The following is a 24,631-nucleotide window of genomic DNA, read 5'->3' as shown; positions in this document are numbered from 1 at the left end:
CTTCACAAGCTGCTGGGCAAGATGGAAGATGGCATTGGGTTACCTGAGAAGGAGTCAATCCTTCAGGAGTCAAAATGCAGAGAAAACAGAACTATCATTTATCTGTGTGGAGGAGGGTGGGGCAGGAGAGTTTATTTAACTGATAGGTACATGGGTGGATGGGCCTTTGATTACTGGAGCTTCCTGTAACTGATACTCTAATAACTGGATGAATTAGAGCTCTGAAAACTAGTTTATCTCAGCGGCTTTAGAACAGCTGCTCTCAAGATTCAGTTTGCAGACACAGACCATACAGCCATTCATTACAAACATTGAATGCAGATGGTTGCAAAAGGTTATCTCACCTGTAATTAGATAGTCTGTAATGTCTGTATAGCTTCATATTTAAAAATGAGTCTTGTGGCCACCTTCTACATTGATCGTGTTGAGAAACAGCTATTCCATTCATCATTAACAGGGCAGCAGTGAATGGAATTATATCTGTTATGTCTTCTGTACTTTAGCATATTGTGTTGTTTCTATTTTGTTTCTTTCTCCTGTGCTGCACAGTATCTATTCTTTCTCCTATAATGCATTCTGCCTAGTTTGTCTCCTGTCTATTGGATCTGTTTACCTCTGCACTTTGCTGCCCATTAAGTGTGATATCTGTTTTTCATCCTGATTGCCTTATGTGTATTATGCCGACAATGCTTCTGCACTGTGTTGCACCTGTTTCATCTCATGTCCTGGGTTGTGCCTTCCAGGGTGTGTCCTCAACAGTATTGGTGGTAACTGGATAGGACAGTAAATGACTACCATATTGATGTGCCTATCAACCACACCCAAACATTGCCCAGATTTTGCTGTGAGTGGCAAAGGAATGGTTTTTGCCATTCACCTCATGTACAGTTGCCACAGGCTTTTTGTGGACATGTCAGTGGAGATTTCTTGCTTTCGGGCATCTAATCCAATGCGGCGCCCTCTATAGGGGATCTGTGGCATCTGTGCGTAGGAAAGTGGCAGCGAATCTCTTCAACAACCAATCTGATTCAAGAATCCTCACTGACACACACAAACAGCAAAGCAGGAAGTAAAAATCCTGAAAAAATGCATTTAAATCATTGTATAGGAAGAGAAATAAACATTGGAATATACATGTGGTATTAAGAGAAAGACATAAAAGAGAAAAACTATTTTTAAAGATAGTTTTATCTTTTTTCAAATATGCAACATTAATTTTTTCTGAGGGTATTTGCAGACTTGTAAAATTAATTTTTCAGGGCCAGAGAGGTCATTCAGCAGTAGTTATCACTTATTACACCATTAAAAACTCAGTTACTTGTTACTGTACAAGCCCTAAATTTTTCATCTTTCTTTAGAGTGAGAATAGTGAGAAATTAGCCTAAGTTTGCTCCATGATAGTGTTCTCTGTGCAGCTTCCATCAGTGAAGACTGCAACAGCATAGCCTTTGGAGGAGCAGGGTGTCACTGACAACTTCCGTATTTCTGTGTTTAACTGCACTTATGTGAATGCCAGAAGTGACTGTCAGTTTTAACCTGTAATAATGGCTGATAGCCTTGCAGTTATTGGTGTACAGCAAAATCTGGGCCAACAAAAAGCCCTGTGGGCATGGGTTGGGGGGTGGGGAGCAAAATCAACTTGCATCTAGTTCCAAGTCTTGACTGAAACTAACTTTTCTTTTAAAAGTGTAGCCCATATGAAAGGAAATACAGTATATTTTTGTAATGGAAAGAGCAACACATTAATACATTAACCCTACAGCACATAAGGATGCAGGGACAGATTTCTTCTGGTCACGATTTGTAGCAAATTATAACTGTACCCTTTATACAATCTCCTGAACCAGTTCCAGTTTGCAAGCCTTGATGCGCACTTCACTTGTCCAGCATTTAGCCAAGACGGAGCCCACCAACCACTGGGTACGGCTTGCCCAGGAAAACATGTTGAAAATGACCATCAAATAACAATCCAGTACTCTGCACTCACTTCTCCTATCTGTTATTGATGGAGAAAAACATTTTAAAAACTCATTGACTTTGAATTTCAAATGCAATTAGATGTCTGTTTTAGGTTTTTATCTTTTAAAATAGCCTGGAGTACTTAAGTGATTATTAGACGTGTTCTAGGTATAGGCTTGCTAGAACACAAACACACAATCATAAGTTTCAATTTGAAATAATTTAAACAAGACCAATCATTAAAATCTCGCATGAAAACATATCCATATTTGTTAATCTTTCAATGATTTATCCCTGGTTTTCAAAGGTAATGATTTTTGTAGTATTTTCAAATCATGTAATTAGATCCAGTCATTTGTATATTGGTAATTAAATCTATAAAATCCTAAGTTAATGCAAACCCATTTGAAGTGACCATAAAAACAAAGCAACTTGATTTTCCAGTGATTTGTCTCAGTCTCTGGAGGACAATTACCTATTCTGCATGTTTTTCCAAATCAGTCAATCAGAACAAGTTTATATAATGAGGGTATTTAAGACCTATTGCTACAGATCCAAAGACGCCATGGAGGTTAACCCATGCCTATTATAGACAGATGACAGCAATTTAAGCTGTGAAAGTGTCTCTTGGTCTCGTCTGCATTAAATCATGGATGGGTGGGAGGATTTACAAATCAAATGTTTAGTGAAGGGTTCCAATTGTGTCAGAAACCATGAGACAATCAAGGTATTATAACCAGTCAAACCCACTTCTGCCAGCTCAGAGATTTTTCTCTGTTTGACCAAGTTTAATACCAGAGGTGGTCCCTCAATGCACTTTAGTTCTATAGCTCGTGATGACATAAGTGGATTATGATGATTGCAGGCTTACCAGGGAATAATCTACATTTGATTGTAATGAAATTCTATACCCAGAACATAGTCTCAACCTTTATGTAACTAGCCAAATGCTGTTTATCCATTTCAGATAATGGAACTTCTAACTGGTTCTGAAATGCATTGTGTTAGAGTGGAGGAAAAGTTTCTCCAAGTCAAATGAAGGAGATTTGATTTGATAAATTCATGAAGGAGATAAATATGTTGTTCAGTAGGCTAAATTAAATCTATAAAATAAATAAACAGTAGTTGAGAAGAAGTTCACCTACTTTCATTACAGATGAGGCCTGCCCATCCTGTAGGACAGCTGCAGCCATCTCCCTCAGCATTGCAGATGCCTCCATTCACACAGTCATCACAGGTGAGGCTGCAGTCATTCCCAAAGGTGTTATCCAAACAAACTACAAGTGAAAAATAATATACAGCATTGAGAACAAATTAGGAGAAAATTAAGGAGAAAAATTGGACCCCAGAAAGCCATGGTAATTTCAAACAAAATCACTGAAGATCAGTTTGTATTTGTAGTATTGCTAAATGTCAAGAAAACAAGCAAGGGATTAAAATAAGACACAGTTACGCAAAACAACAACCCACAATTATTTCTACAGTTCATGGATACCAATTTTATAGGCCAAAATGGAAGCTCTAAAAATTCTAGCGATTGTACTGTTGCATTTGCATTAATGCTGCAGTTGCATTAAGTGGGATTTTCAAAATTTGCTGGAATCCTGTACATTGCCAAGTGTACAGAATATCCTCAGAATCAGTTGAATCAGGCGGACAGTGAGGATACAAGAAGCAGCGTGGTTCAGATTTGGAAAACCTGCATGATGCATATTCCAAAACTCAGTAGGTGCCATGGCCTCATTGTCTGAAGCCAGGTGAGTTTGGAATTCACTTTCTAGTTTTGCCTTCACCACGAGCAATAAAGGAGTCAAATATCCAATGAGTTTGGCAGAAGGTTAAACAGTATGATCACCTTCCAGAATGACGCTTTAGGACTGAATATAAACTGAGACACATCCTTATTCCACATCTGACAGCTCCCAAGTAAAAGACTGCAATTTCTTTGTCAATCACGCGCACATGGATAATGTCTGCTGCAGATAAGTGAAGATTGTCCTTATGTTTCAAAACAAATGAGTCATGCAAGAACTTGAAATAAGCAACATAAACAGCAGAAATTTAATACTAAAATGGTTAATAACGACATTGACAGGAAAAGCATAATTTGTTCTGATGTCTAATTTCAGCCAAGACTTTGACAACCAAGATAGGACTAACATCAGTTTTCATGAACTCTGTACTTGCAGAGGAAGGGAAGGATTGCAGAGCCTCTCTACCTCATAGAATAGCCCAAGAGTCTCAATTGTAAATTCCAGTTATATCTGCAGAATTTGTCACGTCTTCAGCACCAGTTAGTATTTTCAAAGATAGAACTTTATTTTGCTGTCAGCTACTGCATTATCTAAAAGGTATGTTAAAACGGCTTATGTTAGGATGAGACGTGAAGGCTCAGTTAGGGCGCTTGAGAGTTACAAGCTAGCCAGGAAGGATCTAAAGGGAGAGCTAAGAAGAGCAAGGAGAGGACATGAGAAGTCATTGCGGATAGGATCAGGGAAAACCCTAAGGCTTTCTATAGGTATATCAGGAATAAAAGAATGACTAGAGTTAGATTAGGGCCAATCAAGGATAGTAGTGGGAAGTTGTGTGTGGAATCAGAGGAAATAGGGGAAGCGTTAAATGAATATTTTGCGTCAGTATTTACAGTAGAGAAAGAAAATGTTGTCGAGGAGAATACTGAGATTCAGGCTACTAGGCTAGATGGGATTGAGGTTCACAAGGAGGAGGTGTTATCAATTTTGGAAAGTGTGAAAATAGATAAGTCCCCTGGGCCAGATGGGATTTATCCTAGGATTCTCTGGGAAGCTAGGGAGGAGATTGCAGAGCCTTTGTCCTTGATCTTTATGTCGTCATTGTCGACAGGAATAGTGCCGGAAGACTGGAGGATAGCAAATGTTGTCCCCTTGTTCAAGAAGGGGAGTAGAGACAGCCCTGGTAATTATAGACCTGTGAGCCTTACTTCGGTTGTGGGTAAAATGTTGGAAAAGGTTATAAGAGACAGGATTTATAATCATCTTGAAAAGAATAAGTTCATTAGCGATAGTCAGCACGGTTTTGTGAAGGGTAGGTCGTGCCTCACAAACCTTATTGAGTTTTTCGAGAAGGTGACCAAACAGGTGGATGAGGGTAAAGCAGTGGATGTGGTGTATATGGATTTCAGTAAGGCGTTTGATAAGGTTCCCCATGGTAGGCTATTGCAGAAAATACGGAAGTATGGGGTTGAAGGTGATTTAGAGCTTTGGATCAGAAATTGGCTAGCTGAAAGAAGACAGAGGGTGGTGGTTGATGGCAAATGTTCATCCTGGAGTTTAGTTACTAGTGGTGTACCGCAAGGATCTGTTTTGGGGCCACTGCTGTTTGTCATTTTTATAAATGACCTGGAAGAGGGTGTAGAAGGGTGGGTTAGTAAATTTGCGGATGACACTAAGGTCGGTGGAGTTGTGGATAGTGCCGAAGGATGTTGTAGGGTACAGAGGGACATAGATAGGCTGCAGAGCTGGGCTGAGAGATGGCAAATGGAGTTTAATGCGGAAAAGTGTGAGGTGATTCACTTTGGAAGGAGTAACAGGAATGCAGAGTACTGGGCTAATGGGAAGATTCTTGGTAGTGTGGATGAACAGAGAGATCTTGGTGTCCAGGTACATAAATCCCTGAAGGTTGCTACCCAGGTTAATAGGGCTGTTAAGAAGGCATATGGTGTGTTAGCTTTTATTAGTAGGGGGATCGAGTTTCGGAGCCACGAGGTCATGCTGCAGCTGTACTAAACTCTGGTGAGACCGCACCTGGAGTATTGCGTGCAGTTCTGGTCACCGCATTATAGGAAGGATGTGGAAGCTTTGGAAAGGGTGCAGAGGAGATTTACTAGGATGTTGCCTGGTATGGAGGGAAGGTCTTACGAGGAAAGGCTGAGGGACTTGAGGTTGTTTTCGTTGGAGAGAAGGAGGAGGAGAGGTGACTTAACAGAGACATATAAGATAATCAGAGGTTTAGATAGGGTGGATAGTGAGTCATTTTCCTCGGATGGTGATGGCAAACACGAGGGGACATAGCTTTAAGTTGAGGGGTGATAGATATAGGACAGATGTCAGAGGTAGTTTCTTTACTCAGAGAGTAGTCGGGGCGTGGAACGCCCTGCCTGCAGCAGTAGTAGACTCGCCACCCTTAAGGGCATTTAAGTGGTCATTGGATAGACATATGGATGAAAATGGAATAGTGTAGGTCAGATGGTTTCACAGGTCGGCGCAACATCGAGGGCCGAAGGGCCTGTACTGCGCTGTAATATTCTAAAAAAAAAACACTCCATACGTTTTCAATAGACACTGTAGCCAAATACAAAGTGAACATCTCATGAGAACCATAGCAATCAGCAAGCTGCATTTCATGAGATTTTCTTCACAAACACCATAATATGTTTTTCTCATTGGGCAAATCTTGTGATCGCCATTAGTTAGACATTTTGCTGCACCTTTCAGCTCGAATATAATTTCTGACTAAACTTGCTCGAAGTACAAGCTGATAATGGCATAACAAGGGCAAAACGGCATCTTGGAACTTAGTGAACTATGAGAATAACAGTGTGGCCGGAATTTTACAGTGGGCGGATGGGAGCCGGACTCCGACGTAAATGTTGGTGACGAACCCGCTTCTGCCTAGCCTGGGGATCCGTCCCGTATTTTACGGTACCCCAGGCTTTAATTGTCCCGAGGCGGGACTTCCACCCGCTTGAGGGAGGAGGTCCCGCCTCAATCAGTGGGACGGCAGCTCTTAGTCTCAACAGCGCCACCAGGAGCGGTGGCCACTGCTGGGACTGCAGCCCAGTCGATGCCACGGACCCGAGAGAGTGGGTGAGTTTGGGTTGCCTCACCAGGGGGATCGGTCGTGCCGTGGTGAGGCTAGGGTGGTCGTTTGGGGGGAGGGGGTGTCTTGGATCCCAGGGGTGGGTTGGGAGGCGGGGCCGACCCTCAATTGGGCACCCTGTGCCTGATTGCCATGGTCCCCCCCACCCCGGGGCACGGAAAGGCCGGCAGCTATCACTGGGCAGCCTTTCACGCCACCAGCACCCCTGCTTTCAATGGGTAAAATACCCATGGAGGCAGGCACGGGCCGTTAAGTGGCCACTTAAGGGCCTTGATTGGCCTCGGGCGGGCGGGCCATTTCCCAGCCCCCACCTGATGCCGTAAACTTGTCCGGAAGCGAAAATACGGCCAGTAGGCCTCAATTATATGCCACCCCCACGCCACCATCTGACCCACTGGGGCGGAGTAAATTTCCGGCCTGTATCTCAATGAGATTTAAGGATTGAGAAAGAAACTGAGGAATGATGTAGAAGGAGGACAATTAGAGACAAATGAGTACATAAGAACATAAGAAATAGGAGCAGGAGTAGGCCATTCAGCCCCTCAAGCATGCCCCGCCTGTCAATAAGATCATGGCTGATCTGCCTCAGACCTCAACTCCTCTTTCGGGCCAGCTCCTCATAGCCCTCAACTCCCCGAGATTTGAAAAATCTATCTACCTCCTCTTTAAATACTTTCAATGATCTGGCCTCCACAACTCTCTGGGGTAGAGAATTCCAGACATTCACTACCCTCTGAGAGAATAGATTCCTTCACATCTCAGTTTTAAATGAGTGTCCCCTTATTCTGTAACTATGTCCCCTCGTTCGAGATTCCCCCATCCCCCACTAGTGGAAATATCTTCTCAACATCTACCCTATCAAGTCCCCTCAAAATCTTGTATGTTTCAATAAGATCACCCCTCATTCTTCGAAACTCTAATGAATAAAGGCCTAACCTGTTTAGCCATTCTTGATAAGTCAACCCCTTCATCCCAGGAATCAGCCTAGTGAATCTCTTTTGAACTGCCTCCAATGCCATTATATCCTTCTTAAATACGGGGACCAAAACTGTACACAGTCCTCCAGGTGCGGCCTTACCAACATCCTGTACAGTTGTAACAAGACTTTCCTATTTTTAAACTCTAACCCCCTAGCAATAAAGGCCAAAATTCCATTTGCCTTCTTAACTACTTGCTGCACCTGCATGCTAACTTTTTGTGGTTTCATGCACAAGAACACCCAGATCCCTCTGTGCTGCACTTTTTTGGAGTTTCTCTCCATTTATATAATAGTCTGCCTTTTGATTCTTCCTACCAAAGTGCATGACCTCACACTTTCCTACATTAAACTCCATCAGCCAAGTCTTTGCCCACTCACTCAACCTATCGATATCCCTTGCAGATTCATTATGTCCTCATCACAACATGCCCTCCCACCTATTTTTGTATCGTCAGCAAATTTGGATATATTACACTCTGCCCCCTCCTCCAAGTCATTAATATAAATAATTGCACTAGGACTGATACTTGTGGCACTCCACTAGTTACGTCTTTCCAACCTGAAAAAGACCCATTAATTCTGACTCTCTGTCTTCTGTAAGTTAACTAATCCTCAATCCATGCTAATACATTACCCCCATACTGTGAGCTCCTATTTTGTGCAATAATCTTTTATGTGGCACCTTATTGAATGTCTTCTGGAAATCCAAATACACTACATCCACTGGTTCCCCTTTATCAACTCTGCTTGTTATATCCTCAAAGAACTCTAGCAAATTTGTCAAACATGATTTCCCTTTCGCAAAACCAAGTTGACTCTGATTGCTTTAAGCTTGTCTAAATGTCCTGATATTTATTCTTTAATAGTGGATTCTAGCATTTTCCCAATGACCGATGTTAGGCTGACTGGCCTATAGTTCCTGCTTTTTGCCTCCCTCCCTTCTTGAACAGGGGCGTCACATTAGTGGTCTTCCAATCTGTTGGGACCCTGCCGGAATCCAGTGAGTTGTGGAATATTCCGACCAATGTCTCCACTATCTCTGCAGCCACTTCCTTTAAAGCACTTGGATGCAGACCTCAGGTCCTGCCGACTTGTCTGCCTTTAGTCCCATTAATTTGTCAAATACTTTGTCCGTCGTGATAGAGACTGTTACAAGATCTTTCCTCCCATTAAGTCCTTGCTTATCTGATAGCTGTGGGATGTTTATAGTGTCCTCCACCGTGAAGACCGCTGCAAAATATTGGTTTAAATTATCTGCCATTTCCCTGTTCCCCGTTATCAATTCTCCAGTCGCATCCTCCAAGGGTCTCACGCTCACTTTAGCTACTCTCTTTTTATAGACCCATAGAAACTCTTGCTGTTTGTTTTTATATTTCTTGCCAATTTACTTTCATAATCAATTTTCTCCCTCCTATTAGCTTTTTAGTCATTCGCTGCCGGTTCCTAAAAATTCCCAATCCTCTAGCCTACCACAAGTTTTTGCTGCTTTGTATTGCCTTAGTTTTTGATTGTATACTCTCCCTGACCGCTTTTGTTAACCACGGGTGATTCATCTTTCTCATCGAGTCCTTCTTTTTGACCGGGATAAAATTTGCTGAGCATTATGAAATATCTGTTTCAATGCCACTGCTCATCCACTGACCTTCCCCTTAGTCGATTTTCCCAGCCCGCTTTAGACAACTCTTTCTTCATACGTCCGTAATTGCCCTTGTTTAAGTTGAGGACATTGGTTTGAGCCCTCAAACTGAATTTGAAATTGTAACATGTTGTGATCACTACCTCCTACAGGATCTTTCACGACGATATCTCTTACTAATCCTACCTCATTACACATTACTAGATCTAAAATAGCCTGTTCCTGGGTAGGTTCTGCAATGTATTGCTCTAAGTAACAATCCCTGATGCACTCTGCAAATTCACTTTCCAAGTTACCTCTGCCAATCTGTTTTGTACAGTCAATATGCAGATTAAAATCACCCATGACAACTGTAGCGCCCTTCTTACACGCCTCCATTATTTCCCGATTTACTTTGTCCTAGAGTGAGGCAATTCTTCGGGGGCCTATAGATGACTCCCACCTGTGACTTCTTCCCCTTGCTATTCCTTATTTCCACCCAAACTGATTCCACATCACGATCTATTGGACCTATATCATTACTCACCATCGCACTGATAATTTCCTTTATTAACAAAGCTACTACACCTCCTTCACCTCTTTGTCTATTTTTTTGGAACATCAAATACCCTTGAATATTGAGTTCCCAGTCTTGGTCACTCTGAAACCAAGTCTCTGTAACAGCTATCAGGTCATATTAATTTATTTCTATTTGTGCCGTCAACTCATTGTTACAAATGCTACAGAAAGAGAAACAAAGAGGGAAGAAGATTGGACTAAGAGAGGGAGGAAGAAGATTGGACTAAGAAAGCGAGGAAGAAGATTGGACTAAGAGACAGAGGAAGAAGCGGCAGAAAGGAAAAGTAAGCAAAAACATTAAAAACTTGTAATTTTAAGAGTTTTTAACAACAGCTTACTATGTGCAGCATGTTAAACTCAACAGTTTAAATTGTTCCTTTCCTGGGCTGAAAAGATTGATTGGCATTGTGTTAACAATTATCACATCATTAAAATGGTACTTTTGCTATTAATTATGAGCCCCAATGTTGAACAGCGAGTTTAATGGGCAATTAATGTGCAAATCCAGGAAGTTCTTAAAAATATTGGTGAATCTCAGGCGTTTTGCCTTTTGTGCAAGGCAAATGGCAGAGCGGCATAAATCAGCAAACGAGTTCTGGAGTTTTGCAACTCATGGAATATCTCTTCTTCCCCTGAATGTGCTGGCCAATCTGCACATTAATAATGTTGTGCATTATGAACTAACTGTTACTTTTTTCCAGGCAGATTTGACCCATTCTGTTTGCATGCTTGAAGACAATATCAACAGTAATAAATTAACAATTCGCATTAATATAGTGCCTTTAACAAACCATCCCAAGGCTCTTCATAGATATGTTATCAGACAACATTTGACAGAGCCACATCTGGCGATATTAGGGCGGGTGGCCAAAAACATGGTCAAAGAAGTAGGTTTTAAGGAGCTTCATAAAGAAAGAGCTGGAGATGCAAAGACGTTTAGGGAAGGAATTCCAGAGCTTAAGGCCTAGACAGCTGAAGGCACGGCTGCCAATGGTGGAGCAATTAAAATCAGGGATGAGTAAGGGGCCAGAATTTAGGGAGCACAGAGATCTCAGAGGGTTGTAGGGCTGGAGCAGGTTACGGAGATAGAGAGGGCAAGGCCATGGAGGTATATAAAAACAAGTACGAGGACTTCAAAATCGAGGCATTGCCAGACTGGCAGCCAATGGAGGTCAGCAAGCAAAGGGCTGATGGGTGATTCGCACTTGATGCGAGTTAGGATACTGGTAGCTGAGCGTTGAATGATCTCAAGTTTGTGGAGGATGGAAAATGGGAGGCCGTCCAGGTGGGCATTGGAATAGTCAAGTTTAGAGGTAACAAAGGCATGGAGGAAATGCTTCATGGTAGCCATTTCCAGAACATCTATAACATAAGAAAGAGTAACCTGCAAGGGGTTGAGCTGGATATGAAATCAGATGCAAACACAGGATGTCATTTAGCTTAACAATTGAGGGCAGATTTTGTTCGAATAGGGGTGGTTTAAATTCACAGGTGCTTCTTCTTTCCATGTAAGATCGTACTGCTTTATCCAGGTATGCAACACTTGCAGGCTTCTCTGTGGTTTAAAAAAAATTGTATAATCCGACAAGTTGAACTAAGCAACACAAACACGACCCAGGATCTCTGACAGGTGATTATTCATAGTTACTAGCTGCTAGGCATTATGTTCCACCACCGATCATTATGCATCATTCTAAGCATCTGTTTTCTCATTGTTATGAAATAATAATCCCATGAATAATAAGCTTTTTTAAAAAAAATCACTAAAGCTGATGAAGCTGTGTATTTATGCAACAATATTCCATGGTAAAGAGCACCAAGACATAACTTCACCACACATTGAGCTCCTGATTTCAGCTGGGCCATCTGAAAAAAATACCGAGCAGAAGGAGAAATAGCCCAGGGTGCTATTCCCTCTCTCCATTCCCACCCAAATGGCTAGTCGCAGAGAGACATTTGCATAGCACCAACAGTAGGTCAGTATTACAAATTCACGGAACCGACAAAGTAATTCTCAGCATTCACCTCATTTAGGGGAAATTGGTGGAGGGTGGAGGAAGCAGCAAAACATGAGCAAGAGAAAATGACTGAATGATTATGATAAGCTCTCATTAAGTAACACGTAATTAATTTAATAAATTAACAGCACATACTGATTTTATGCACAAGTCTGAGTTCGCTCCTCAGATCCTCCTGATAGAAAGGTGTCAAGGAGGACTTGTAGTGAAGAAGCTGTGGAGGGGTCCTTAATAGAATATCTTGGAACCTGGCGAGTTCTATTTCTTCCTCTTCTTCGTCCAACTCCCCTTCAAATTCATCATCAAGAGCTAAGGACATAAAAGCATCATGTCAACTGAATGGCGGGCTAGAAAAAACAGTCCCACTGAGTAAAACCAATTGAACATTTTTCTGGATCCCCTGATAATGCAATTTGTTGTAGCAATGTAGCTCGTCAAACACTTAGTGTTGGCAAGTGGGTTTGAGATGACGATTCCCTGCATCGTGAGCCTTCAATCTCACTTGTGTAATCTGGGAGAGATCAACTACTTCTCTATAGGAAGGACATTTCAGCAGCTGAGCCTTCCTAGTCCACTCCTGTGCACTTCAAAATTGGGACCTCAAGTGCCAAAGACAGAGCTTTGAGAGCAGGATATCTTCCTACATCATAGCTGAAGAATGATGCATATCATATATGTGTGGGGGTGTGGCGTGGTGAAGAAGAGCCCAAATAAAGAAAAAATAATGCAAAAACTGGGATATGGTACAAACTAAACAAAATATCTTACTGGCCAAGATCCATATTGGAAGCTTCTTTGATTTTTTTAATGTAGATTGTAGGTACACTCTTGGCCATTTGACTGGGCAGATACATGTCCCTTTTTACCACAATAGAACAATCCAAAAGATTGAAGAAAATAAACTTAAGTAATACAGCAAGAATTTTCATTTAAAATAACCCTTGAATCCACTCAATATCAAGTTAAGTTTACTCCAAAATGGGCCATGAGAAACAGCACTTGAAAAATTCTCATGACATATCCATCACAAGTTTATTTGAATGGTAAGATCAATTTGAATTTTCAACAGAAACAAATTGTACAAACTGAACACAAATACACAAATCAGAAGCTGGTGGTTTCAAAGTAAATCCACATTGAAGTCTCATAAATTGCACGGCTTGAGACACCTAGCAGTTTATTCTCAGAAATCACAGGTCAATGGTTTGTATACTCTGAACGTTTTAGTCATCCTTACTCACAAGTACAGCTTTTCCTGTCTGTGTCCAGTCTGTATCCCCCCTGACATGTACACTGATAGGATCCAAGGGTGTTTATACACAGATGGTCACAGCCAGCATTGTCTGCTAAACATTCATCCACATCTATAAGCAGAAATAAGAGAACATATAAGCATGGAATGAGAAAATGTCATTTGACCTATGACCCTCCTTCTATAGGTCATATGCAATCCATCCTATCATGGACTCCCATCCATTTAATGCCCTAAGAGAAACTTTTATCTAAATCCCCAAAGGCTGTCAAAGAAATTGCAGAATATTCCTCTATAATTACAACTCTTCTATTCAAACATAGTCTCCTGTCCACCAAACAATATGCTCCCTACATCAACAACACAGGACCCTTTGTGTTCCAAAACACATTTGATTCATTCAGCCTAATTTTTTTTATTCATTCATGGGATGTGGGCGTCGCTGGCCAGGCCAGCATTTATTGCCCATCACTAATTGCCCATTAGAAGGTGATGGTGGGCTGCCTTCTTGAACCGCTACAGTCCATGTGGGGTAGGTATAACCACAGTGCTGTTAGGAAGGGAGTTCCAAGATTTTGACCCAGCGACAGTGAAGGAATGGTGATATAGTTCCAAGTCAGGATGGTGTGTGGCTTGGAGGGAAACTTGCAAATGGTGGTGTTACCTTGCATCTGCTGCCCTTGTTCTTCTAGGTGGTAGAGGTTGCAGGTTTAGAAGGTGCTGTCTAACAAGTGTTGGTGCGTTGCTGCAGTGCATCTTGTAGATGGTACACACTGCTGCCACTGTGCATTAGTGGTGGAGGGAGTGAATGTTTGTGGATGGTATGCCAATCAAGCGGGCTGCTTTGTCCTGAATGATGTTGAGCTTCTTGAATTGTTGGAGCTGTACCCATCCATGCAAGTGGAGAGTATTCCATCACACTCCTGACTTGTGCCTTGTAGATGGTGGACAGGCTTTGGGGAGTCAGGAGGTGAGTTACTCGCCGCAGAATTCTTAGCCTCTGACCTGCTCTTGTAGCCACAGTATTTATATGGCTATTCCAGTTCAGTTTCTGGTCAATGGTAGCCCCTAGGGTGTTGATAGTGGGGGATTTAGTGATGGTAATGCCATTGAATGTCAAGGGGAGATGGTTAGATTCTCTCTTGTTGGAGATGGTCATTGCCTAGCACTTGTGTGGCGCGAATGTTACTTGCCACTTATCAGCCCAAGCCTGGATATTGTCCAGGTCTTGCTGCATTTCTACATGGACTGCTTCAGTATCTGAGGAGTCACGAATGGTGCTGAACATTGTGAACACAGTGAACATCCCCACCTCTGACCTTATGATTGAAGGAAGATCACAAAGCAGCTGAAGATGGTTGGGCCTATGATATGCCTACAAGCACCAATCCCATTTCCAACCAGATAGGAGAGAGATTCTTTTAATATTTCCTGGACTGTCCTCTTTTCTGAGCAACATGTTTTAGAAAGGGTGAATGTATTGATTCAGTTAAATGCAGAGCTTTTGAAAGAATTAATTTCCCTTCAGTTAGTCTGCGCATGCCGCAATTCATCCCTAGCTGGAAAGACAAGCAAGTAAATGTTCTCAGGTCTTGGCCTCTGTAACTGTTATGGCTGTAACTACCAAAACAGCATGGCAACAACCTCAAAAAGGCTTCTTCTTCCAAAGTTTTCCCCCTCCCACCATAGTTGAGATTGAGTCCTCCTGCCTGCCCCACATCTGTTTATTTTAAATGGAGAGGGATTGAAAGATTTAATCAACAAGAAAAATATTGTTTGAAATTTGAATAACGTAAACTGGTGTGATATGAGCCACAAGGTATAAATTAGTCAAGTTCTTAATGGTACAACAAGCTTGTGCAAGGAACTAACTAGATTTCTAGCATACTGAATGCATCATTTCACAGGATATAAATAATTACTACCAAATGGATAAACAGAAGGTGGCAGATAACAAGGAATGTAAGAATGTCCCAGGAGGTAACTTAGACATTCTTCTTGTTTCCATCACTTTATATTAGCCAGATTTATTTTCAGTTCTATTACCACATAAGCTCCAGTCTGGGGGTGATCATGAATAGAACTATGTGTTTTCACAGACTGCATTCTTTCAGCAAAGCCTCTGAAGCTTGAAAAATTGGACAGGTAAAACAGTGGTTGTATAGAAACTTGGAAACTTCGATACAAATCATGAGCTTCTCTGACTTGACAGAGCATCAGGGATTCTGTGGAAAAATTTATTCAGTGAAAAAAATCAAATAGTCCTCATTAGGTTTTACAAGGATCAAATAGTTTTTTTTTTATTCGTTTCATGGGATGTGGGCAATGTTGGCCAGGCCAACCTTTATTGCCCATCCCTAATTACCCATGAGAAGCTGGTGGTGAGCTGCCTTCTTGAACCACTACAGTCCATGTGGGGTAGGTACACTCACAGTGCTATTAGGAAGGGAGTTCCAGGATTTTGACCCAGTGACAGTGAAGGAACAGCGATATAGTTCCAAGTCAGGATGGCATGTGGCTTGGAGGGGAACATGCAGGTGGTGGTGTTCCCACGCATCTGCTGCCCCTGTCCTTCTTGGTGGTAGAGGTTGCGGGTTTGGAAAGTGCTGCCTTGGTGTGTTGCTGCAGTGCACCTTGTAGTTGGTACACACTGCTGCCACTGTGTGCCGGTTGTGGAGGGAGTGAATGTTTGTAGATGGGGTGCCAATCAAGCGCGCTGCTTTGTCCTGGATGCTGTCAAGCTTCTTGAGTGTTGATGGAGCTGCACCCATACAGGTAAATGGAGAGTATTCTATCACACTCCTAACTTGTGCCTTGTAGATTGGGAGTCAGGAGGTGAGTTACTCGCTGCAGGATTCCTAGCCTCTGACCTGCTCTTGTAGCCACAGTATTTATATGGCTACTTCAGTTCAGTTTCTGGCCAATGGTAACCCCCAGGATGTTGATAAAGGGGGATTCAGCAATCGTAATGCCATTGAATGTCAAGGGGAGATGGTTAGATTCTCTCTTGTTGGAGATGGTCATTGCCTGGCACTTGTGTTGACTTTAGGACTTCCCTCTCCACTCTTAAGGTCTCCCTGCTCATTTTATGCATGTCCTTGCACAATGCAACATCTCTGCCCAGGAGGATAAAAAAACGCAAACAGTCTGTTCCCAAAGGTTTGTAAAATGTAACCAAAGCAGCACACAATACACGCAGAGCAAAGCTTCTTGGAATTTTCCTTTCATCCTCACTGTACCATCACAGCTGCATCCATCCATGTTTAGCCTGTATCCTGCTCGACAACTGCATTCGTAGCCTCCAGGATTGTTATTACAGTCTTGTGCACAGCATGCTGTGTCAGTCTCACATTCATTGGAATCTATAGGGATAGGAATATTAGGAATATTCAACTTTATAAAAACTTGAACTCCGTCTAGTAGCAGTGCAGAAGAAACACTGACTCAGTCATCAAACTTAAACAGCAAGTTTCACATAGGTCTACTGTATCACGAGATCTGTTAGTCAGACACCAGTATGGTGCCAGTTGGTTACAAAACAAGAGGGCTGTACGATCATGAAGTTTCTTTGTCATACAGCAAGAAAACTCACTATCATGAGTCAGTAACCAACAGTGACCCAAAAAAGTAATTACAGATAAAGAGGCCATTTGGCTCATTTAATTATCCTTCCATAAAAATGTTAGCCTTGAGCACTATTAAAAATGAAGCATGACTACAGGACAGAGGGACATTGATACAAATTAGCAAGTTCATAACTAATTAGGATATACACGTTCGCTCAAATGGAGATTAATAGGTGGAATGACCTAGGTAAGATAACTCAATCCTCCGAACTAGTGAACAACCTCCTGACCCTATTCTGGCACTACCTCCAGAGCTCGGTTGTTTTCCTTGTGCCTCATAGCCAGAATTGAAAGTAACACTTAACGTACAACCTGACCAGAGCATTGCACCACTGCAATAATGACACTGCAATGGCTCTGGATTATTGTACAAACTACATCAAAGCAAACCTCAGTAAAATGGCTGACTGGTGAGGTTCAATCAATATAACGTTGCATTTTCATGCATGGCAGACACAGCTTGAGATGTAAATGTACAGACTGCTGTGTTGCTCTCTGATTGAACTTTAGTTATGTTAAAGTATGCAGACAGAAATCTAGCTACAGGTTATAATAACAAATGCCACATGGGTTTGACCAAGGAACCTGGATGTTACAGTACCAAGACATGTACGCCCATCAGAATCCAGGAGGTATCCGTGATTACAAGAGCAAGAGGGTCCGTTGGTTGTGTGTTTGCAGTGGTGAGTGCAGCCACCATTGTTCCTCTCACAGCTGTTCACAATCTCCATTTCAATACCTGTCAGGTGAAAGACAAATAATGCATCAAACACTCAAAATCATGGAGCCAAAAGTCATTGAGGATTCCACAGTAATTCTGACAGAACCCCCGGGTGAGACCTGCTCACACTAGGTCTCTGTCACTTCCAGGAGTTTCTGATTTGAATTGCAAACGGCAGAACATATGTGTGCCCTTACAAGGCAAGTAATAGAATAGGTCCACAGTCAGGATTGGAGACTCCCTAAGCTAGAAGTTCCCATGCCATATCAACAGTCGAATCCTGAGATTTATGTGGCAACCAGTATGTCACAAGGTGAGACATACCAGCATTTAAGAAGGGAGCATGCGGGACTTCACCAGTGGAGCCCAGGCCAGACAAGCAGCCTAGATATCTACAGAAGTGAAAACAAAATTTTGGAATTGCAACCAGATTAACCCCTTTGTTCAAGAGCTGATGTGACCAGTATGGAGGGCACCAACAGGCACAATCCTGGCACAACAATTGGGATTGAGATCCAAGAAATTTGGTGCTTTGGTCTTTGTGTGAGGACTGGCTGACATAAGATTTCATTTTTTATACACAGGTGGAAGAAGACCCCTTATTATAAACACATTTGCCACAGTGGCGCAGTGGTTAGCACCGCAGCCTCACAGCTCCAGCGACCTGGGTTCGATTCTGGGTACTGCCTGTGTGCAGTTTGCAAATTCTCCCTGTGACTGTGAGGGTTTTCGCTGGGTGCTCCAGTTTCCTCCCACAGCCAAAGACTTGCAGGTTGATAGGTAAATTGGCCATTATAAATTGCCCCTAGTATAGGTAGGGGAATTGAGGGAAGGTGGGCATATGAGAGGGTGATGGGATTAATATAGGATTAGTATAAATGGGTGGTTGATGGTTGGCACAGACTTGGTGGGCTGAAGGGCCTGTTTCAGTGCTGTATCTCTGAAATAAAATAAATAAATAAAAATTACTGAGATGTACAAAGAGAATTCCATCCACAGCATTATTTATATTGGGATGTATGATGCACCATTCCTTATCATCTACATTGACATAGAAGTCAAGCAGATTGGAAGTTAGTTGTCACTGCACAAATTTGATTGCCATGAATTTTCTTTGAAATTAAAGTCGGATGGACAGTATGCATTCCGAGCCATTTGAAGGTGGCTCTGTCATGCTGAGTAAAGGGTTCCTGATGGCCCACTCCATGCTGTCTGGGTTCTTCAGGATCCCTACCCTGCCAGTAGAAGGTGTAGTCTTGCTCTCTTAGAGATCCGCTCGCAGGGAGGTGTGTCTCCTGAAGTACTGCAATGTCTACATTGAGTCAACTGAGCTTGTTGTTAATGATGGCGGTCTTCCGAGAGTCGTTGATTTGTGTAAGGTCTTCCGACAGGCCAGGACACACAGTTCTGACATTCCAGCTTGCAAAACGAAGGGCTGGTACCTTCTTTCCTTTTTTGTCGTGCTGTTTGATGCGGTGTCACAGTCCGCTTGTCGGGCAATGACCCTGAGCTCCAAGCACCCGTTGAAGCAGGTGGACTATGGCGAGACAGAACCTTTCTGACCGGGGGCTGCCCGGTTTGAGGCAGGAGGTAGCTGTCCAGTGAGATGCGATGACCTTTCCCACTGACAAAGGCAACCCGTGGCGCCCAATCTCTTCGCCAACTGAGCTGGACTTATAACCAGTAACTGCTGCCTTTCGTGTTGTTTTGGTTGCTGTGAGGCGACTATGGAGTGACCTCTCCATGGCGCATGCCTGGGCGGAATATATGGAGATTGTGAGTTGCCCAAGCGTCAAAACCCCCCTCTCGGCCTTCCTAGTAGGGTCCAAAGGAGTGCAGAGCATGAGGTTTGGCACCGGTATGGCTGCAGGAACTGCCAGAAACATGCCAAAGGTGACAAATGACCGCCTTAAGGGTTCCACTTCGGATTTTCTGTTTGGGTTTACTCCCTAACATTAAAGCTGTGAATCATGCTGTGATTTGGCAGTGATGCAGAACGTCACCATCAATTACCATCACTTTGTTGATGGTACAATGAAAGTGAGACGAGCATGAAGTACAACCCAGTGAACACTGTGTTGATTACACACATCAAGCTTGATGACAGTACTTACGGTAACATTGCTTCCCATCAGCACCCAGCTCAAATCCAGGGTTACAGATACAGCTGAATGATCCCAGGATATTGACGCACTGATGAGCACACATTGCAATTCCAGTAGTACACTCATTAATGTCTGCAAAGTAAAGGTTAAACATTAACAGACAAAATAATAAAGCACTCATCACGCAGAACCATTGAGCCCTTCAAAGCTAGCCACAGGGAGAAAGAGATCAACAGAAAAATAATCCACCAGGAGATGATAAGTAGCCCTTCAGGTCATTGGATATTCCATTATTCCCATTCAGGGATAGGCACCAACATGTTGCACCACAGACACTTGACAAAATTATTGACTCAGCCACTGACATGGAGGCAACCTAATGACATCTAACATGGTCTGATTTAAAACGTATTTCTCCCTATTTAGTGAGATACCTGGCCCTGTTATTGCTTGCACAAGTGGTCAATGTCTGCCCACTCACTTGATATAGCAATGCGGAGAATCTGGATAGATGTCCATCTGTCAGGTGTGATCCTGATCTCTTTCTCTCCCCTCCTCTCAGTGTCAATTCCTATTCCCTCTCTGTGTCCACCTCCCTCCCTCTCTCTCTCTCTCTCCCCCTCTCTCCCCTCTCTGTCCCTCCCTCTCGGTTCCCCTTTCTCTCCCCTTTCTCACTCTCCCTCTCTCTCTTCCCCACTCTCTCTCTCCCCCTCTATCTCCGCTCTGTCTCCCCCCCTCTCCCCCCCTCCCACCTCTCTCTTCCCACCTCTCTCTCTCCCCCTCTCTCCCCGTCCCCCTCTCCCCATCTCTCTCTCTCTACCCACTCTCTCTCTCCCTCCCCCCCTCTCTGACTGTTACTGAGAGCAGGAACAGCAGTTTCCGAACTTCAGACAGATGTGGCTTTTCTGGCAGGCTTTTAAAAAAAAATCAGAACCTGCTGGAAAACTCTGAAGCTGTCTTAAGTTCAGAAACTGCTGTTCCCACTCCCAGCACCTGTCAGCTGTGAAACTGACATTTGCGATTATTTTTAAAAAGCCAGTCTGAAGAAGCCAATGGGAAATTTCTCATTCCTGAAATTACCAGTCACAGACCTCAACAAATGTCCCCAAGCTTAAGGTCTGTGCGCTACGGGTCACCGACGGGGCTCGACATCGCATTCTGAAAGCTGGAGGCCAGATCATGACCTTTGACCAGTTAGTCCTGGCCACTTCCAAGGGTAATGGTACAGTGCTGCTTTCAGGACCTCGCAAAGGTTGGGAAGTTTACAGACATTTTGGGTCAGCTCCTGGGACACCACACAGCCACACCAAGCCCTACATCTCCTCCAAGGGTCGTAAGTTTGAAAGAGCTCGAGGTCGCAGAGCGAGTTGTGGATACAAGAAGTGAGCAGTTTCTATTTTTGTATCAATAAAGTCACATTAAACCACCAAAAAAAAAAGCAACTTTTACCATAGACACTGATGTCCCTGTACGGACACTTTGCCGACCCCTGCTCCCATCGCACATGCTGCAATAGGTGACTAAATAAACATTTTATTTTTTCAATTAAAAATATTTACAAAAATGGTGGTTGATCCTCACAACCCTCCAATGACTCCGATCACAGAGCTTTATGTGCAATGACTTTCAAGCACTGTCCACTGCACAGGCGTCTCCTTGTATAAGCAATGTTTACTCAATGAGGTAGGGGTTAAGGGCACTAAGTACTTTTGAAATCTGAGATGGTCACGTTTCCAGGAAAGGACGAATTAATGATGCAGTGATGTGTAACAGGATGGAGTTTGACCCCCTGCTGGACTACACAGAGGGGATCAAACAGGACATTAAAAATTTGAGACATAAAACAATATATGGCATTAACGGAGGAGTTCCTCTCAGATTTACAGTACCACCATTGTTTTCTGGGAACTCACTCATCCCAAATAGCTAACAAAGGGACAGCCACTGTTGCAGACGCAGTAACTTCTAACTCTGTGTTTGAAAAATGTGAGAGGGAGAGCAGACATACTGATGCCAATGGCACTTGATGCTTGGATTTAGTGCAGTTAGCATCAATGCCAAACAAAAACCTGTTGGATTTCCGAAGGCCAATCACTGGGAAAACCTATTAAAAGAAATGGCTCTTCCCAGCAGGCAACTTTAATGAAACTGGAAAATTTACTTCGGAGTTATTGCCAGTTGTATGAGACTCATGCATTCAGAGCCATCAACCCTCGCAGTGGTGGGGAAGGGGTTGGGGGTGAATAGATGAGCTTGGTGTTAATGCAGGTCCTCAATACATAATGGAACACAACAGTATAGTACAGCTTATTTCTGCACAGAAAATCGGTCTGCTCAGTCACATGAAGACCCATGAAAGTCGCGACCCCGAGTAGACGTCTTCCTCGAATCAAGGAACAGCCAATGATGACTACACAGAAGTATTCTGCCAAGAATTCGTCCAAAAGATTTTCATTCCAACAGAAGACCGAATAAATATCATCACTTCTCTACTTGAGATGACATAAACCCACTTTGGGTTTCGAGTTAAATCCGTCAAGTAAACTGAACAAATTATCTAACAGGAAGCAAAGTTTAGAGTCCCGGTCAGTAATTAAGGCAATGAATAAATAAGCCATGCACAGAATTCTGTGGGATACTATTCCAAATAAAATGTACTATGAGAGAAGACAGTATTGCTGGTTTGTGCAGTTAGCTGGGTTCTGTCACTGTCAAAAGCAATGTGTCATTACAGCACTCTAAACTCAAGCACCAATGACCAATTTAGGTCATTGACTGCCCACAAGAAGTTGAGACCCACCCAAATTTCTACTCCTAGCTATGCCACTGTCCAGCATACCATGTAACCCAATGTAATAGTACTGTGTTTGAGGTGTATGAGAGGCACAGAAGTGAAGTATTACTGGCGCAGTAAGTGCTGACACTGTTTAAACGTGCAATAAATGCAATAAGTTCAGTGAATATTTTAGAGCAAGCACAAAAGGCTAAAACACAATACAGAAGTTAAACTTTCATATATGTTTTTGTTTTATTTTCTGCATGCTTAAGCAAGATTAATTTTAAAGAGTGAGGAGTTCCGATGTGCCCATTTATAGGATGGTACATGTTATTCCTTGTATAACAGGAATCCTTGTTTATTCAGCAGCTTAAGGATTAAAATCCTCATCACCACAGTTGTTTAAATGCTAATTATATATTATTTCAATGAAAGGGAGCAAGTATTATTCCTTGAAGACCCTTCTATGGAAGCAAAGAATATGACTGGGTTAAATAAGGCCTTTGTGTAAAGTAAGATTGAGCTAGTGGTCCCTGCAGACTACTGTTTGAATTACCCACTGTGTACTTGTTGATAATTCACAAGGAATCACCTACTGTTTCCTTACCATCACAACTTTTCCCATTCGCCATTAGCCGATATCCAGGATTACAATCGCATTGTACAATTCCAGCTTTGTTGCGGCACATGTGGCTACACCCACCATTCCTCTCACTGCACGGATCTTTCACTGGTGGTGGTTAGAAAACAAACAAGTAAATAAACTCTAATCACTTTACTTGGTGACTGAAGTGACTGCTTAATGGAACATTCTTCAATATCAGGCAGCCAGAGCACAGAAGGGACCATGGTACACAGCAGAACATCATCATGTATTTTAAGGTTGCTGATTCGCAATACAGTGGAGGGAGGTTTGTCTTTATTGGGGGATAGATTGCTAATGTGCATGTTGAGTCAACGTGGTGAATTTTTTTTTTCCTTTTGTAACTGAATAACAGTTCTGCTAACTTTCCTATTCTGGCCAGTCAGTTTCTTTTTGAAACATTTGTTTTCAGCATGTGGGAAACACCAGCAATGCTGGCATTTATTGCCCACCAGTACTTATCCCGAGAAGGTGCTGTTGGTCCTTCTCCTTGACCCCTACAGTCCTTGTGGTGATAGTGCTTCCACAATGGTATTAGGTGGGGAATTCATGATACTGACCCAGCGACAATGAAGGAATGGTAATATATATCCAAGTGAGGATCGCAGGAGACTTTTAAAAAATTAATTCATGGGGTGTGAACGTCACTGGCAAGGACAGAATTTACCGTACACCCTAATTTCCCTTGACAAGGTGGTGGTGAGCCATCTTCTTCAACTGCTGCAGTCCATGTGGTGTCGAGAGTCGGTGGTGTATTGGTAATGTCACTGGAATAGCAATCCAGAGGCCCAGGCTAATGTCCTGGGGACATGGGTTCAAATCCAGCTGGTGGAATTTAAGTTCAATTAATTAAGTCAAAAACTCTGGAATTGAAATGAAACTTTCATCAATTGTCATAAAAAAACCCATCTGGTTCAACATTGTCCTTCAGAAAAGGAAATCTGCCGTCCTTACCTGGTCTGGCCTATGTATGACTCCAGAGCCACAGCAATGTGGTTGACTCTGAACTGCCCTCTGAAATGGCCTCAGTTGTCAAGAGCAATTAGGGATGTGCAACAAATATTGGCCTTGCTAGTGGCACCTATGAAAGAATTTTTAAAAAAGGTATACCAACAGAGCTGTTAGGAAGGGAGTTCCAGGACATTGGCCCAGTGACAGTGAAGGAACGACAATATAGTTTCAAGTCAGGATGGTGTGTGGCTTGGAGGGGAACTTGCAGGTGGTGGTGTTCCCATTTATCTCCTGCTCATGTTCTTCTAGGTGGCAGAGGTTGCAGGTTTGGAAGGTGCTGTCGAATCAGCCTTGTTGAGTTGCTGCAGTACATCTTGTAGATGGAACACACTGCTGCTACTGTGCATCGGTGGTGGAATGAGTTTAAGATGGTGAATGGGGTGGTGATATAGCAGGCTGCTTTGTCTTGAATAGTGTCAACCTTCTTGAGCATTATTGGAGTTTTGCTCATCTGGGTGAGTGGAGAGGATTCCATCTCACTCTTGATCTG

At 42.8% G+C, this 24,631-nt stretch overlaps 1 protein-coding gene across 2 annotated transcripts in view; it reads right to left on the bottom strand.

Moving 5' to 3' along the window:
• LOC137374922 (multiple epidermal growth factor-like domains protein 6) overlaps positions 1 to 24,631 on the bottom strand; it is a 355,699-nt gene that overhangs the window by 52,384 nt on the left and 278,684 nt on the right. For both annotated transcript variants that reach the window (XM_068041513.1, XM_068041514.1), the window contains exons 8-14: positions 23,095 to 23,217; positions 19,721 to 19,843; positions 17,487 to 17,624; positions 16,499 to 16,621; positions 13,249 to 13,371; positions 12,143 to 12,316; positions 3,105 to 3,236 (exon numbers count right to left, since the gene is read on the bottom strand). In XM_068041513.1, coding sequence (XP_067897614.1) covers positions 3,105 to 3,236; positions 12,143 to 12,316; positions 13,249 to 13,371; positions 16,499 to 16,621; positions 17,487 to 17,624; positions 19,721 to 19,843; positions 23,095 to 23,217 — 936 coding nt within the window. The remainder of the gene's footprint in view (positions 1 to 3,104; positions 3,237 to 12,142; positions 12,317 to 13,248; positions 13,372 to 16,498; positions 16,622 to 17,486; positions 17,625 to 19,720; positions 19,844 to 23,094; positions 23,218 to 24,631) is intronic.

Source organism: Heterodontus francisci, chromosome 11, assembly GCF_036365525.1.
Source record: "Heterodontus francisci isolate sHetFra1 chromosome 11, sHetFra1.hap1, whole genome shotgun sequence".
NCBI classification, from domain to species: Eukaryota; Metazoa; Chordata; class Chondrichthyes; order Heterodontiformes; family Heterodontidae; genus Heterodontus; species Heterodontus francisci.
Note: the sequence above shows the minus strand (reverse complement) of the source record. Positions and strands in the feature narration are given on the sequence as shown.